At 45.1% G+C, this 16,369-nt stretch overlaps 1 protein-coding gene across 14 annotated transcripts in view; it reads left to right on the forward strand.

Annotated features, from left to right (window-relative positions):
• LARP4B (La ribonucleoprotein 4B) overlaps positions 1-16,369 on the forward strand; it is a 505,004-nt gene that overhangs the window by 127,048 nt on the left and 361,587 nt on the right. For all 14 annotated transcript variants that reach the window (XM_033931563.1, XM_033931553.1, XM_033931560.1 and 11 more), the window contains 2 exons: positions 5,695-5,798; positions 6,675-6,785. In XM_033931563.1, coding sequence (XP_033787454.1) covers positions 5,695-5,798; positions 6,675-6,785 — 215 coding nt within the window. The remainder of the gene's footprint in view (positions 1-5,694; positions 5,799-6,674; positions 6,786-16,369) is intronic.

Consider the following 16,369-nt stretch of genomic DNA (forward strand, 5'->3'; position numbering starts at 1 on the left):
GCTGACATCGGAGGGAGGGAGGGAGGGCTGACGTCGGGAAGACTTCCGTTCGGCTCTGTACTGCAGGCAGGGTAGGTAAGGAGGAGTAGCCTCGCGGCTACCAAGGGAGGGGGGCGGTCCGCCCGCCCCGCCCCGTGTGCAGCACAGCCGGCCAGGTCCCCTTACTTTTGTGGCGCTAACCCGACCGACAGGGCCGCCATCAGGGCAGGCGGGCGCAACGCCCAGCAAATTTAGATGCCTGCCCGACTGTCATCTGCCGAATCCTGCTGCCGCCACTGCTTAATGCGCAGCCTGAAGAGCCGCCGAAAAACCCGCCGGACTTTAAACAAAAAAACCCCCCAGCAAGCGACTCGAACCCGGCTTCCCTCCAAAACCGGAAGTTACGTCGGGGGTGGGGGGGGTAGAGAAGAGAAGCCGGCACAGACCATTAGAGCCCCGGAGCATGCGGGAGATAGGCCAGCCACGGAGAGAAGCTTATTTGCTCTTGCTTACTTCGGGCCTTTCTCGCTGCCGAGTCCTGCCTACTTTCTGTTTCCGTGAAGGCAACAGAAAAACCCGAGAACTTCGGCAACGAGAAAGGCCCGAAGTAAGCAAGAGCAGCAAGTTGTAAACTTCCCTCTGTCGCTGCCCTTTGGGAGATAGGTCAGCGACCAAGGGAAACTTGCAACTTGCCTTTGTCTGTAGCGAATCTGCCGGGTGTGTGAGACGGGTGGGGTGGGGGGGGATGGGAGGAGTAATGCTGCTGCACCCAATTAGGGGGGGAGGGAGAAGAGAAATGCTGCTTCTGCTGTGCCCAATTGGGGGGGGGGAGAGAAATGCTGATGATTCTGCTGTACTCAGTGGGGGGAGGGGGAAGAGAAATACTGCTGTACCCAATTGGGGAGAGAGAGGGAAGGAGGGAGAAGGAAGATCAGGAAAAGGAGGAAAGAGATGCAAAGACCATGGGACGGAGGGAAAGGAGATACCATACCATGGAGTGGAAGAGAGAGATGTCAGGGCATATGGGGGGGGGGGGGGGGAAGCAGGGCCAGATTAAAGGATAGGCCCTGTAGGCACAGGCCTAGGGCCCGAAATAGTCAGGGGGGCCTGCCAGTGCTGTGCTTTGGGGCCTCACCCTTGCTGGATTCGCTGGCAGCAGCAGCAGCCTCATCATCATCCCGGGCAAATCCCAACCCGATCCGACCCTCCTATCTCTCCCTCCTTCCCTCATCAGTGACGTGCCAGAGGGAATCACGGCAGGAGAAAGTCCTGAAGCAGCCTGTTTAGAGTCTCGTGATGGGAGGGAGGGAGGGTTAGGAGGGTCGTGGGGGGGAGAGTAGCAGTCTGCCCCGGGTGTTCGACCTGGCGTCATGAACTTCTTCGGCTAGCATCAGCATTTACAATTCACTGCTGTTGCCAGCTTCAGGCCTTCCTCTCCGCCGGGTCCTGCCTACTTCTGTTTCCATGAAAGCAGGACCCGACAGAGAAGAAGGCCCGAAGCTGGCAACAGCAGCAAATTGTGAATGCTGCTGCCTGAAGAAGTTCATGACGCCAGGTCATGGGTGACAGAAGGAGGAAAGGGAGCAGAGGGGGAGAGACTTGCTGCACCCAACTGGAGGGAGAAAGAAGATGAGGGAGGGAATGGAATGAGATGCCAGGGAAGGAGGGAAGGGAGGGAGGAAGAGATGCCAGGGCATGGAGGGAAGGAGGAAAGTATGCCAGACCAAGGGAAAAGGAAGGAGGAGAAGACAAAGCATGGAGGGGGAGGGAGAGATGGAAGGAAAGGAGTGAGATGCTAGAGAATCAGGGAAGGGAAGATACCAGACTATGGGGTGCGAAGGAAAGAAAGGAGAAGAGAGAGATGCCAGAGCATAGGGGACGGGATGGTGACAGAGAGAGAAAAATGGAGAGGTGGCAAAGCTGAAATCAATCATGTACAAAGGAGAAGAGAAGGGGCACAGGATAGACAGTTTATTGAAGGAGCATAAAAAGAGGGAAGATGCCATATGGAACGGGGAGAGGGCAGACAGTGGATGGAAGGGGCTGATGCTGTATGGAAGACAGAGCGGACAGAAGCTGGCTAGAAAGAAGAGTGAAGACAAGATGATTAAAGCAAAAACGACAAAAGGTAGAAAAAATTGTTTTGTTGCTTTACGTAGAATCAAGTAGTATTGTATCTATTGATTAAAGTTTATAAATAGGAAATAGAAATAAGGCAGTTTTTTGGGGACTAAACCCCTTTCCTCAGGTCAGGACAGGATACCATAACAGCAGGGGTGCCCAAATGGTCGAGTGCGATTGACCAGTAGATCGCAAAGGCAATGTGAGTCGATCGCGTTGCCTTGGCAATCTTTTTCTTCCTGCCTCCCTGAGCCAGGCCAGGCGCGTAGAAGCGCCGGACTCACAAGACTTCACTTCCGACGTCAATTCTGACGTCAGAGAGGAAGTTCTGGGCCAGCCAATCGCTGCCTGGCTGGCTTGGAACTTCCTCTCCGTCGTTAGAATTGACATCAGAGGTGAAGTCTTGTGAGTCCGGCGCTTGTACATTCCTGGCCTGGCTCATGGAAGCAGGGAGAAATCGGCATGGTGGCTTAGGGGGTAGGGAAAGAATCGGGGAAGTGGAGAAATTGGCGCGATGGCTTGGGGGGGCGGGGGGAGAGAGAAAGAAAGAGACAGAAAGAAAAGGGGAGGGGCAGAAAGAAAAAATATTGGATTTATAGTCAGAAGAAGGAAGTGCAAACAGAGACTCATGAAATCACCAGACAAAAAGATAGGAAAAATGATTTTATTTTCAGTTTAGTGATCAAAATGTGTCTGTTTAGAGAATTTATATCTGCAATAGCGGTTTTTAGCGCAGGGAGCCTATGAGCATCGAGAGCAGCACAGGGCATTCAGTGCATCTCCCTGCTCTAAAAACTGCTATTGCGATTTAGTAAAAAGGGAGGGGGTATATTTGTCTATTTTTGTATAATTGTTCCTGAAGTGACATTGCATAGAATCGTCTGACTTGACCTCTTTGAAAACCCACGGAATATAAATGATAATTAACATTTTCTCTGCATACAGTGTGCTTTGTGGTTTTTTTTTTTTTAATTTTATTGTTGGTAGATCATTTTGACTTGGTCATTTTAAAAGTAGCTCGCAAGCCCAAAAAGTGTGGGGACCCCTGCTGTAGAAGCAAGGGCAAAGTGGAAATGTCCAATCAAGATGGTGCACAAAAACAGTGTCTTTCAACTCATCTGATAAATCCAATGGTCTTTATTAATCCAAAACAAAATCGTACATCCAAAGCAACTCAATTGACTCGCCATGATCACGTTTCGGCCATCCGGCCTGCATCAGGAGTCTTAGAAGTCTTTGGGTAGCAAGTAGTCTTTAAATGGCAAATGGTCAAAAGTGAAACAATCATACCATTGCTCCAAGTCTGTAAATGCTGCAAAACCACACAACCTCATGTTCTTTACAGATTTTACTAACCACTTTAATGTACTAAACAAAAAATTACAAGGCATGGGAAAAACAGCAGAAAGCATGTTTAGTGACATCAAAGCTTTTGAGAGAAAATTGCATGTTTTTGAAAAAGACCTTGAGAGTGGACAGCTAAAATATTTTCCCAACCTAAAAATACATTTGGATAATTCTACAACATTTGTGGACAGTCATAAAAAACACCAGGAAATCCACAAAGCATATTCCACCATTGTAGCCGAAGCAAAGGAGAATTTTAGTAAAAGATTTTTTCAGTCCGTAAGATGGAGACAACCCTTTCATTTATAACTTCCCCAGAAAAGTCCACATTTGAAGATCTTGATCTTTCCTGCTTACAGTGGTTGGATATTCAAAATTTGGAAATGGAGCTACTGGAATTTCAAGAAAGCTCTATCTGGAAAAGTAAATTCAATGACCTGCGTGCGGCTCTTGAACGTATTGAGTGTGAAAGGGTGACAAATGAAATCACTGCTAGCAGTTCTGAAAATGAAATCCTAAAAGCGTGGAATTCTCTGCAAGACAATTTTAAGTCCATGAAAGCACTTGGGATTGCTCTTCTTACTTTGTTTGGGTCATCCTATGCTTGTGAGCAGCTGTTTTCGGCTTTGAATCATATAAAATCTGATGCTAGAAACAGATTAACGGATGACATGAGTGCTGCATGTGTTGCTCTGAAATTAACGCACTATGAGCCAAGGATTGACAAGTTATCAGCATGCATGCAACAACAAAAATCACATTAATTTTTTTCAGAGCATGCCCAATGCATATGTTTACATGAAGCAGTATTTTCAGTTTGCAGTTAAGACACTTTCTAAGTTATTTAAATATTATTTAAAGATGTTATTTAAAAAAGGGACTTTACATGGCCCTGTTGTATTCCAATCTGGAATTTCCAATAAAAACAGTTGGTTTAATTGAAAGCTCTTTTGTTTTCTTTACATCATATTATTAGAAATGTAATGATTTAACTATTTTCTAATTTGATTGTAAATTTTACAAAAAACATGTATAGACTCTTTGGGAATACACACCGAGTCTTGACACAGTTAACAGTTTTAAGAAGTTTATCTTTTTTTTTTTACTCAGGATACATTTGACATGTTATGTGAATAATACATTTAAAATATATTGTGTAACTGAATCAAATTCTTCCTAAATTCATTAAATTGAATGAAATCATTAAAACATTATAAATTGCCAATAAATTGAAATGAAAACCAAAGGATTGTGAATCAAATTAATTCTCTGACAATACAAAGATTCCAACCTTTATAAATGATGTTACATAGTTCAGGCAACTTTATAAAGAGTTTTTAGATACTAAAATCTTGTTATTAAGGTTTAATTGACGTGCTGGCACTTTGAGGAAATTCTTTGGTTTTGTGCGGCAGTTTGGGCACTCGGGCTCAAAAAGGTTAGCCATCACTGGTCTAGAATCTTATTCCAGACGAGATGGGCATTTTGGTTCAGCAGTATTGAAAACTTTATTTTCCTAAAGGCCAACCTTCCCACCATCCTATTCTGGTTAGCTTGGAGGTCACTCATATGTGAGAATATCCTGCCTGCTTGTCCTGGGATAAAGCACAGTTACTTACCATAATAGATGTTATCCAGGGACAGCAGGCAGATATTCTCACAACCCACCCACATCACCTGGTTGGCTTCTTAGCTGGCTTACTGAACTGAGGAGCTGTCGCCTACGTCGGGCGGGAAGGTAATCGAGTATACGCGATGCGGTCAGTCGCAAACTTTCTAAAGTTCTTAAAGTGCTGGTGTACTTTTGCAGCTGTCTGTACCGGGGCTCCATGGATGACATCACCCATATATGTGAATATCTGCCTGCTGTCCCTGAATAACCCGTTAGTTAAGTAGCTATTCTTTATTGTATGAATGAAGTATGATAGACCAGAATTAATATTACTACTGTGCCTTGGTGAATTGAATTTGATAGATACACAGAATCACATTTACAACAATAATTGTAACATTGTTTACTGAATAACTCTTAGGGGAGCAATCATCTTGTTTTTGCTCAAATTTTATTTTTACCCTAATTTTCTTAAACTTTGGAACACTGAGCAAAATGGGTTAACACGTTTGAGCCAAATCTAATAATCATGAAATGCCCAATTTGCATACTATACCATAGTAAATTTCTCAGAAGATTACTAGAAATTGATTGATTTCTTTCTCTGTTTAAACATTTTCTTTCCTCAATTTTAGCACTGCCTTTAGTCCAGGTTGATGAAAAAGGAGAAAAGGTCCGGCCAAATCAGAATCGTTGCATTGTGATTTTACGTGAAGTACCTGAATCTACACCTGTTGAAGTAAGCCTAATTTAAATTTTTTAATTTATTTAGTGTATATGTCCTTTTTACTAATTGGGTATTCAGGTTTCTCTTTGACCCTCTGCAGTTTGCATAACCAATTCTTTAAAGGATGTATATGCCAAATATAGCAGGTTTTCTTTGTTGTTGTTGGATTTTTATCCCCCTTGACATGTTTTTTTGGGTTTAAAAAAAAAAAATTTTGCAGTGCTTTTTGACTTGCTTGTTAGATTATCAATATTACATTCACATAGGGCTTCAAATGTTACTCATTTTAAAAGTTATGAAAATGTGCTTGCCATTGGCCATAATGTCTGTTAATGTGTATCAAGACTGTTACTTTTATGGAATCAGGTCTTGGCACTAAGGCACACTAAATCAGCTAGCACGCCTTAGTAAAAGACCCCCTAGGTAAAGATGGAGCTTGAAGTGGAAGTGTGGTAGTGAATATTGCCTCAGGAGCAGAGAATGGCATGTTTCTAGCCACCAACAGTAGCATTTCCCAAGCATGCTCAATTTGTGTCTAAACTGTGCATGCTCAGGGAGTGCCAGCATCAGCAGCTGGAGGCACCCCGCTGACTTCCTTGGTCTTGAGAAAACTCAAGGAGAGGTAGCTTTGGCAATGGATTTCTGTGATTGGTGAGGCTTCAGCATCCTTACCAGCAAGGTATGATGCCTAATGTGGGGAGAAGGGAGAGGAAAAGCATGACCTCCCAGTCCCCTTCTGTACCCCCATGGATTGCTGACTATGTTCTGCTTTTAATTATGAGATAATCATGATTAAAAATTTTGTTTGAAATGCAGCCATATTTATAAATTCTTGTTAATGATAGTACACAGAATGATATGCTACTGATACATTTCCTTGTTTTGTAGGAGGTTGAGGAACTTTTCAAAGGTGATAACTTGCCTAAATTTATCAACTGTGAGTTTGCCTATAATGACAATTGGTTTATTACATTCGAATCAGAAGCCGATGCACAGCAGGTAACTAATCTATATTATATATTTTATATTAAAGATGTATGTGTTGTTCTGGGAAGCTTGGTTAAGCCAATTACCTTTTATTGATGAGTGGTCCTAAAGACTCCATCAAATATTTATTTACCTTGGTATAATATATTGAAAGCCATCTAGATTTGGATGGTTTTCAGATAATTTCATTTATCATATAAAGACACTGTATTAACATATGTTTTATAGGAAATGTTTAAAGAGGGCATCCTTAATCTGTAAGGGAAGGAAAACCCCTGGAATTCCACATTAAGAAGAAACACAGTAGAGATGGCCCCAAGGAAAGCAATATGAAGCTGGAGTTGAGAATGACTGACTGGTTTATTGAACATGACCAACAAGGCTGTATGTTATTGCCTGTACCAGGGGCCCTTAGATCTATAAATTATTTAGATGTTAATAAATATTTAGCATTCAAATGTTAGATTAATTAAGGACAATTGAATTCATAGTAACATAGTAAATGATGGCAGATAAAGACATGAACGGTCCATCCAGTCTGCCCATTAGTTATTCTCATTAGAAATACATGATTAACTTGTTTCTTCTTCGATATTTCTGGGCCATAGATTAAAGTCCACCTGGTAATGTGCTAGGTTCCAGCTGCTGAAGATGCTGTCCAAGCTCACTCCAGCCTATCCAACATCCCATTGTTTGCAGGATATCAACTGTAAAGTCTAGCCAGTAACGTCCTAATGTTCCAAGTTAATGGAGTTCCCATTGATGCCCCCAGCCCATCCTGCACTGAATCACTATATATGGAACTCAAACCGTTTAAGTTTGTCCAATACTGGCCTTAGTTCTTTAATTTGTATCATTTGTTTGTTTTCTAATTAGAGATCCTTTGTGTTTATCCCAAGTTTTTTGAATTCCATCACTTGTTTTCCTCTCTACCACCTCACTCAGGAGGGAATTACAGCCATCCACTACCCTCTCCTTGAAAAAGAATTTCCTAACATTACTCCTAAGTCTTCCTTCCTGCAACCTCAAGTAATGCCCTCTAGTTTTACCATTTTCCGTACTCTGGAAAAGATTTGGTTCTATATTAATAATAATAATAATAACAGTTCATATACTGCAGGACCGTGAAGTTCTATGCGGTTTACAATGATTAAAAGATGCTACAGATTGAATGGAATTAACAAAGTTCAGAGTTAGTGATTAACAGTTCTAAAGATCATTTGTTGAGGACTAAAATTGTATAAGTCAATTACTTAATTACTTCATGAACAGATGTGTTTTTAGGTGTTTCCTGAATTCCCTATAAGTAGTAGGCATGATCAGTTGTTCCAGATATTTACCCCATAATGCTGCTTGATGTGTGAAAAGATGTTGATGATGACTTTTAAATTTACAATCTCTAACCGGTGGAGAAACAAAGTTCAGATGTGAGCTTCTCTTATGTCTGTTGGTTGTGAAAGAGAAAAGGTCTGTTATATATTTAGGGGCTAAACCGTATAGTACCTTAAAGCAAAAACAACCAAACTTGAATTTCACACGTGCCTCCATCGGCAGCTAGTGTAGAAGTTGATAGGAAGGTGTTACATGATCAAACTTCTTCAGTCCACAAAGTAGCCTAACCCCACTGCATTTTGTACCAGTTGCAATTGCTGCATATTCTGGGAAAGTGCCAAGTAGGCGATGTTACAATAATCAAGTTGACTCGGAATAAGGGATTGTACCAGAATTCTAAATGATGAGACATCAAAATATGTGCTAATGGACTGAAGCTTCCAGAGGGTGAGAAAACTCTTTCTAACCAAGGAGTCCACCTGGTCTTTCATGGTCAGGCTCTGGTCCAGTGTTACTCCCTTTCAATTATTTAAACGTCTGTATCATATCTCACCTGTCCCTTCTCTCCTCTAGAGTATACATGTTTAGGTCTTTCAGTCTCTTCTCGTACTTCTTCTGGTTCAAACCCCTTACCACTTTCATCACCTTCCTCTGACTGCTTCAAGTCTTTCCATATCTTTCGCCAGATATGGCCTCCAAAACTGAACACAATACAAATGCTTCCTCACCAACGACCTCTACAGGGGCATCAACACCTCTTTTCTGCTGGTTATTCCTCTTTCTATACAGCCTAGCATCCTTCTGGCTACAGCCACCGCCTTATCACACTGTTTAGATCCCTTTAGATCCTCAGAAACAATCACCTCTCGCCGTCCAGAAAATACAGTTCTCTTGGATTTCTACCCCCCTCATGCATCACATTGCACTTCTTCACATTGAATTTTAGTTACCAGATGTTAAGACCATTCTAACTTTTGCAGATTCTTTTTCATGTTTTCCACTCTCTCCAAGGTGTCCACTCTGTTACAAATCTTGGTATTATCCGCAAAAAGGCTAACCTTACCTTCTATCCCTTCAGCAATGTTGCTCACAAACATATTGAACAGAATCGGTCCCAGTACCAATCCCTGAAGTATTCCACTACTCGCCTTTCCCTCCTCCGAGCAAATTCCATTAACCATTACCCTCTGTTCATCAACCAGTTTCTGATCCAGTTCACCACTTGGGCCCTAACTTAAGCCCATGGAGTTTATTCAGTAACCTTCTATGAGGAACCTTGTCGAAGGGTTTGAAATCTAAATAAATTACTTCTAGCACACGTCCTTGATCCAGTTCTCTGGTCACCCAGTCAAAGAATTCAATCAGATTCATTTGGCACGCTTTACCTTTAGTAAACTCATGTTGCCTCAGATCTTGTAATCCATTAGTTTCTAAGAATTTCACTATCCTTTCCTTCAGCAATGTTTCCATTATTTTTCCAATAACCGAAGTGAGGTTTACCGGCCTGTAGCTTCCCGTTTCATCTCTTTGACCCCTTTTGTGAAGAGGGTCCACATCCGCTCTTCTCCAGTTCCGCAGAACCTCTCTAAGATTTATTGAACACATCTTTAAGAGGACCTGCTAAAACCTCACAGAGCTCTCTCAATATCCTAGGATGGATCCCATCCAGTCCCATAGCTTGTCCACCTTCAATTTTTTAAGGTGTTAATAAACACTTTCTTCCATGAATAGTACGGTATCTACTCCATTCTCAGGTGTGACTTTGCTAACCAATCGTGGTCCTTCTAAAAAAAATTTAGCATGGTAAACTCTCTAAAGTTCTTAAATATTGATATTACATATTGCCACCTCTGAAGCTTAGGGCCTGTTTTACAAAGCCACGCTAGCGGTCCCGAAACCCATAGAGATTTAAAGGGCTTTGGGGCTGTTTCTGCGCGGCAGCCACTAGTGTGGCTTTGTAAAACAGGCTGTTAATGTTTACTAAATACCTATCAAATAATAAACCGTTTGACCATCCCATAATTATACCTTGTTTGCGGTTATATTGCATGCTAAAGGCTTAAAACAGCAATAATTTCAAAATGTATTATAAAAGAAATTATTGAAAGTGAATAATCCATAAACCTTAAAGGCAGAACATTAAAAAATGCATCTGTTGAATAAGAGAACACTTAAAAAGAATTTAGATTACAAAAACATTTACCATTCAGATGAATGCAGTAAGGAACTATGTTGGAAAAAAGGTACTGCTACAAAATCTAAAAAAAATCATACAAAATCTGTTGCATATTATTTTCAACAAAAAGGACAAGTATTGAAACGCTTTCCTTAAGTCTACATTGTTAGATGAGCTTTCTTCTTCAGATCAGAAATAAGCAAATGTTGACAAATACCAGTATATAAGTATACTAGTATACATCAAATACCAGACAAATGCCAGTATATAAGTAAAGCATGTATGCATTCCAGTGACAGTTTCACAGGAAGAGGGAGGGGTGAGCAAGATGAGAAACAGAGAAGGTTGGTTGGGTGGGAGACAGTAAGGTATGCATGGATCATAGGAAGGTGACAAAGCAGTTTAAATTCATGTTTTGTAATGCAGAAGAAAACCAAGGTCTTTGTTAATCCTGTCTGGTATCAGAGCATCTTATTTTGATTTTAAAGGTCTTATGTTCCTAGATTGTCCTAAAATTTACTTTTAATATTCTCAATGTAAAATCATTGATGCAGTGTTCTATTTATCCATAGTGTTGTCTGACAGAGGTGACATCCTAGCTGACACTGCAATTTTTAATATGATATAACATAAAATTTTATTTGCATACCACAATACACCGTGAAGTTCGATGCGGTTAACAGGGGTTAAATAGAGGATCGTACATAAGAGGGTACAATGACAAGTAACATAGGAGTGTAATTAAGAAAGGCTCGTGGCAGGTCTGAGTAAAATACAATAGAGGAGAGGCAGTATAAGGATACTTGAGAAATAAATAGAATTTGAATCTCGGAACAGATATGGATACAGAGACCCGGAGAGGAGAGTGGTGCTGGAGGTAAGGGAGTAATGAGTCCATACCTAAAACTTTCGTTTGTCTTGAGGAGAATGAGAGATATGCGAAGGCACAGAGTTTAGTGCTGTACTAGGAATTTGTTGAACAAGTTCCTGTAAATTAATCCTAGTCTTTAGCATCTGGTTTTTTCACCAACATAGCATCCTTATTTACACTTTTTACATTAGAAGATGAGCATGTGACGGATCCCCTTATGTTTAATGTTTTTCCAGTTCGAGTGACTGTGGAGTCCTGTGAGATATGTTGACATAGTTTGCAGATTGTTATATTGCTGGGATGTGTGCCATTCTCTTTGTGGGTTTGTGTAGGGAGTTTTATCCCAGGACAAGCAGGCAGCATATTCTTAACGCATGGGTGACGTCACCGACGGAGCCCCGGTACGGACATTTTTCACTAGAAAGTTCTAGTTGACCGCACCGCGCATGCGCGAGTGCCTTCCCGCCCGACGGAGGAGTGCGTGGTCCCCAGTTTCTTCGTTTCCGCGGAGCGAAGAAGACGCATGTGGTTTCAACGGCCGTTGAAAACATCCTTTTTGCCTTCCCGCTCGCGTTTTTTTCTCATTTTTACTCTTTTCCCACTTCGGGTTCTCTTTTTTGTTCGATTTCAAAAAAAAAAAAAAAAATCTCTCGTTTTTCTCTATTTTTGAAACCGGCCCCAGCGGGGCCTGTTGTCACCATACAGGCCTCCGGTTTTGATTTTGCAGAGGCCGTGTTTCCCTTCATGCCCCCTCAACCGGGCTTTAAGAAGTGCCAGCGGTGTGCACGCCCGATCTCCCTCACTGACCCACACAATTGGTGCCTACAGTGTTTGGGTCCAGAGCATCAGGCTGACACCTGCACCCGCTGTGCCACTCTTAAGAAATCGGCAGATCCTGCAGAACATCCTTTTCGGTACCGGATCTGCTATGGAACCAGCCACGACGTCGACGGTACCACAAAAGACGGCACCGACCACTTTGACGACGCCCGATCCTTCCTCGAGGTCGCTGGCACCAGGTAAGCCGGCTAAGAAGCCTTCCACCTCCCTTGAGCGCCCACCTGCCACAGTGGCGACGCCGGTCCTCCCGGCCTCACGCCGACCCCGCAAACGCTCCGCCCCGATCTCGGTGAGTGCCTCGTCATCGGCCTCCTCATCGCCGGGGCATGGAGCGGCACCTATGGAACCGAAAAAGAAAAAAGCGGTACCGGTGCAACCCCTGGATGACCGCATCGCGGCCATACTCCAAGACAAATTGCAGGACCAGCTGCAGCAACAACTCCAACACCTGTTACCGACCCTATTGGCACCACTTCTTTCGGTACCAGACCGGCCCGAGCCTCGCACCATCCCACCGGTGTCCACCCTCTTGGTGCCACTCAACACTTCCATGCCAGTCCTCTCGGCTGAACCACTCCGTTCTCGTCCTGTGGTACAGACCCGCTCTGAGGCCGATCCTCCTCGGGACCAGGAAGGGCACCGGTCTCCCCGGGACCGAGAACGACACCGCTCTTCCCGGGATCGGGATCAGCACCGGTCTTCCTCTCCCGGTACCGTCTCAATGCGCTCTGGCAAGTCTCTTTCTAAGACCCGCCACACCGAGCCTTCCACCCCGATATCTCGGCGTGCGCACACTGACATCAGGGACCCAGACTTATGGGAAGAATCCCCTCCCGGTACCGAGGAGGACGCATCGTCCACAGACGAGGAACCCTCAGTGACCGATGCCGCTTCCAAGCCTGAGCAATCCTCTTTCACCAAATTCCTTAGGGAGATGTCGGCGGCTCTTTCTATTCCTTTAGAGTCCGACTCCAAAAAGTCCCAGGCCTTTCTGGATGCCTTAGACTTTGAACAACCTCCCAAAGAGTTCCTCAAATTACCCGTCCATGATATACTGCGGAAAACTTTTTATAAAAATTGGGAAAATCCACTCACTGTCCCCGGAGCTCCTCGTAAACTTGACAGCCTATACAGGGTCATCCCAATTCCGGGTTTTGACAAACCTCAATTGCCCCACGAGTCTCTCCTAGTTGAGTCTACATTAAAGAAAACTCAGGGCTCCAGTGTTTATGCCTCCACCTCTCCTGGCAGAGAAGGCAAAACGATGGATAAGTTTGGCAAACGCCTTTATCAAAATGCAATGCTAGCCAACAGGGCCAATAATTACACATTTCACTTCTCATTTTATATGAAGCATCTCGTACAACAATTATCTGCCCTACAAAAATACATCCCTGAACGCAAAGTTCCACTCTTTCAACAACAAATTTCCAGCCTCCTTCAACTGTGGAAATTCATGGTGCGCTCTATTTATGATTCATTTGAGCTGACCTCCCGAGCGTCTGCCATAGCGGTTGCCATGCGGCGTCTGGCCTGGTTGAGGGTATCTGATCTTGACATCAACCACCAAGACCGCCTAGCTAACGCACCCTGTCTTGGGGATGAACTTTTTGGGGAGTCCCTGGATTCAACCACCCAGAAGCTCTCAGCACATGAGACCAGATGGGACACTCTGGTAAAACCTAAAAAGAAGGCTCCACCTGCTCGTCCTTATAGACCACAATCCTCTTACCAGCGCAGGTTCTCGGCCAGGCCTCTCAACCCGCCCCAGCAGCAACCTCGCAGACCTCGTCAACAACAACACACTCAGGCTCGCTCTCAATCTCACCAGCCTGCCAAGCCTCTTCCTCCGTCAAAACCATCTCAGCCCTTTTGACTCCTTTCTCCAGGGCATAGCCAGTCTTCCACCATCAATACCTCTTCCTCAGCCAATCGGAGGACGTCTCCAACCCTTCTTCAACCGTTGGGAGGTCATCACATCAGACCTGTGGGTCCTCAACATCATCCGCCACGGCTACTCTCTCAACTTCCAGACTCTTCCACCAGACAACCCTCCAATAGAGTCTGCGTCTCACTCCTCCCAGTCCCTTCTCCTCCTAAGGGAGGTCCAATCCCTCCTTCTTCTCAATGCCATCGAAGAGGTTCCCACAGACCAAAAGGGTCAGGGATTCTACTCCCGCTACTTCCTGGTTCCCAAGAAGACAGGAGACCTTCGTCCCATCCTTGATCTCCGGGACCTCAACAAGTGTCTGGTCAAGGAAAAGTTCAGAATGCTCTCCCTGGCCACGCTTTATCCTCTTCTCTCTCAACACGACTGGCTATGTTCCCTGGACCTCAAAGAGGCCTACACTCACATTCCAATCCATCTGAATTCCCGTCGCTACCTCCGATTTCAGATTCAGCAACGCCACTATCAGTACAAAGTGCTACCCTTTGGCCTCGCATCATCGCCCAGGGTGTTCACCAAGTGCCTTATTGTAGTGGCGGCCTTTCTCAGGTCTCACAACCTCCAGGTGTTCCCCTACTTGGACGATTGGTTGGTAAAAGCACCTACGTCTCCTCTTGTGCTACAAGCCACTCAGAACACCATCTCCTTCCTCCACCTCCTGGGGTTCGAGATCAACTACCCCAAGTCGCATCTGCTTCCCACACAGCGGCTTCAGTTTATTGGAGCCGTCCTCGACACCACTCTAATGAGAGCGTTTCTCCCCTCAGACCGACAACGGACCCTGCACCACCTCTGCCGTCAGGTGCTCCTTCGTTGCTCCATTCCAGCTCGGCAAATGATGGTCCTTCTGGGCCACATGACCTCGACGGTCCATGTGCTTCCTCTGGCGCGACTCCACCTCAGAACACCTCAATGGAGTCTAGCCGACCAATGGTCACAGACCACGGATCCTCTTTCTCATCCCATCTCTGTGACATCGTCTCTTCAGCAATCTCTTCAATGGTGGTTGAACTCGTCCAATCTTTCCAGGGGTCTACTCTTTCATCTGCCCCCTCACTCCATGATCATAACCACAGATGCCTCCCCCTATGCGTGGGGAGCTCACCTGGGAGAACTTCGCACTCAGGGACTCTGGACCCCTCAGGAGCGTCAACATCACATCAATTTCCTGGAACTCAGGGCCATGTTCTATGCCCTCAAGGCCTTCCAGCACCTTCTCTACCCTCAGGTTCTTCTCCTGTGCACGGACAACCAAGTCGCCATGAACTACATAAACAAGCAAGGCGGCACTGGATCTCCCCTCCTCTGTCAGGAGGCCATCCGCATCTGGACCTGGGCCACGGCCCGCAGTCTCTTCCTCAAGGCTGTCTATATCCAGGGCGAACAGAACTCCCTGGCCGACAATCTCAGCCGCATCCTTCAACCTCACGAGTGGACTCTGGATCCTCCCACACTCCGCTCCATCTTTGCTCGGTGGGGCACTCCTCAGGTGGACCTCTTTGCAGCACCTCACAATCATCAGCTGCCCCAGTTCTGCTTCAGACTCTCCTCTCCTCATCGTCTGACCCCGGATGCATTCCTGCTCGACTGGACGGATTGGTTCCTCTATGCCTTTCCTCCACTGCCTCTGATGTTGCGGACGCTATTCAAACTCCGCAGAGACAGCCACCATGATTCTCATCGCTCCTCGGTGGCCTCGCCAACACTGGTTCTCCCTCCTGCTCCAGCTCAGCTCCAGGGATCCCATTCCTCTTCCTGTGTTTCCCACTCTACTTACGCAGCAGCATCAGTCTCTACTACATCTCAATCTGTCATCGCTCCACCTGACAGCTTGGTTTCTCTCGGGCTGACCTCTTCAGAGAATCTGTCTCAGCCTGTCCATCGCATTTTGGATGCCTCCAGGAAACCGGCCACCCTCCAATGTTACCATCAGAAATGGACCCGGTTCTCCTCTTGGTGTCTGCTTCATCATCACGATCCCACCTCAATTGGTGGTGGAAACCGTACTGGGACTATTTGCTCTCTCTCTCCGACGGCTGGCCTCAAGTCGAACCTCAATCAGAGTCCACCTCAGTGCCATCACTGCGTTCCATGAGCCTATCCTCGGAAAACCTCTTACGGCTCATCCCCTGGTTTCCCGTTTCATGAGAGGCCTCTTCAATGTCAAACCACCTCTGAAGCTTCCTCCAGTCGTCTGGGACCTGAATGTGGTTTTATCTGCCCTCATGAAACCTCCATTTGAGCCTCTTGCCACAACTTCACTCAAATTTCTGACATGGAAGGTGCTTTTCCTCATTGCCATCACCTCTGCCAGGAGGGTTAGTGAGCTGCATGCACTGGTTGCCGACCCACCTTTCACGGTTTTTCACCATGACAAGGTGGTTCTGCGTACCCATCCTAAATTCCTTCCCAAGGTGGTCTCGGAATTT

Source organism: Geotrypetes seraphini, chromosome 2 (assembly GCF_902459505.1).
Source record: "Geotrypetes seraphini chromosome 2, aGeoSer1.1, whole genome shotgun sequence".
NCBI classification, from domain to species: Eukaryota; Metazoa; Chordata; class Amphibia; order Gymnophiona; family Dermophiidae; genus Geotrypetes; species Geotrypetes seraphini.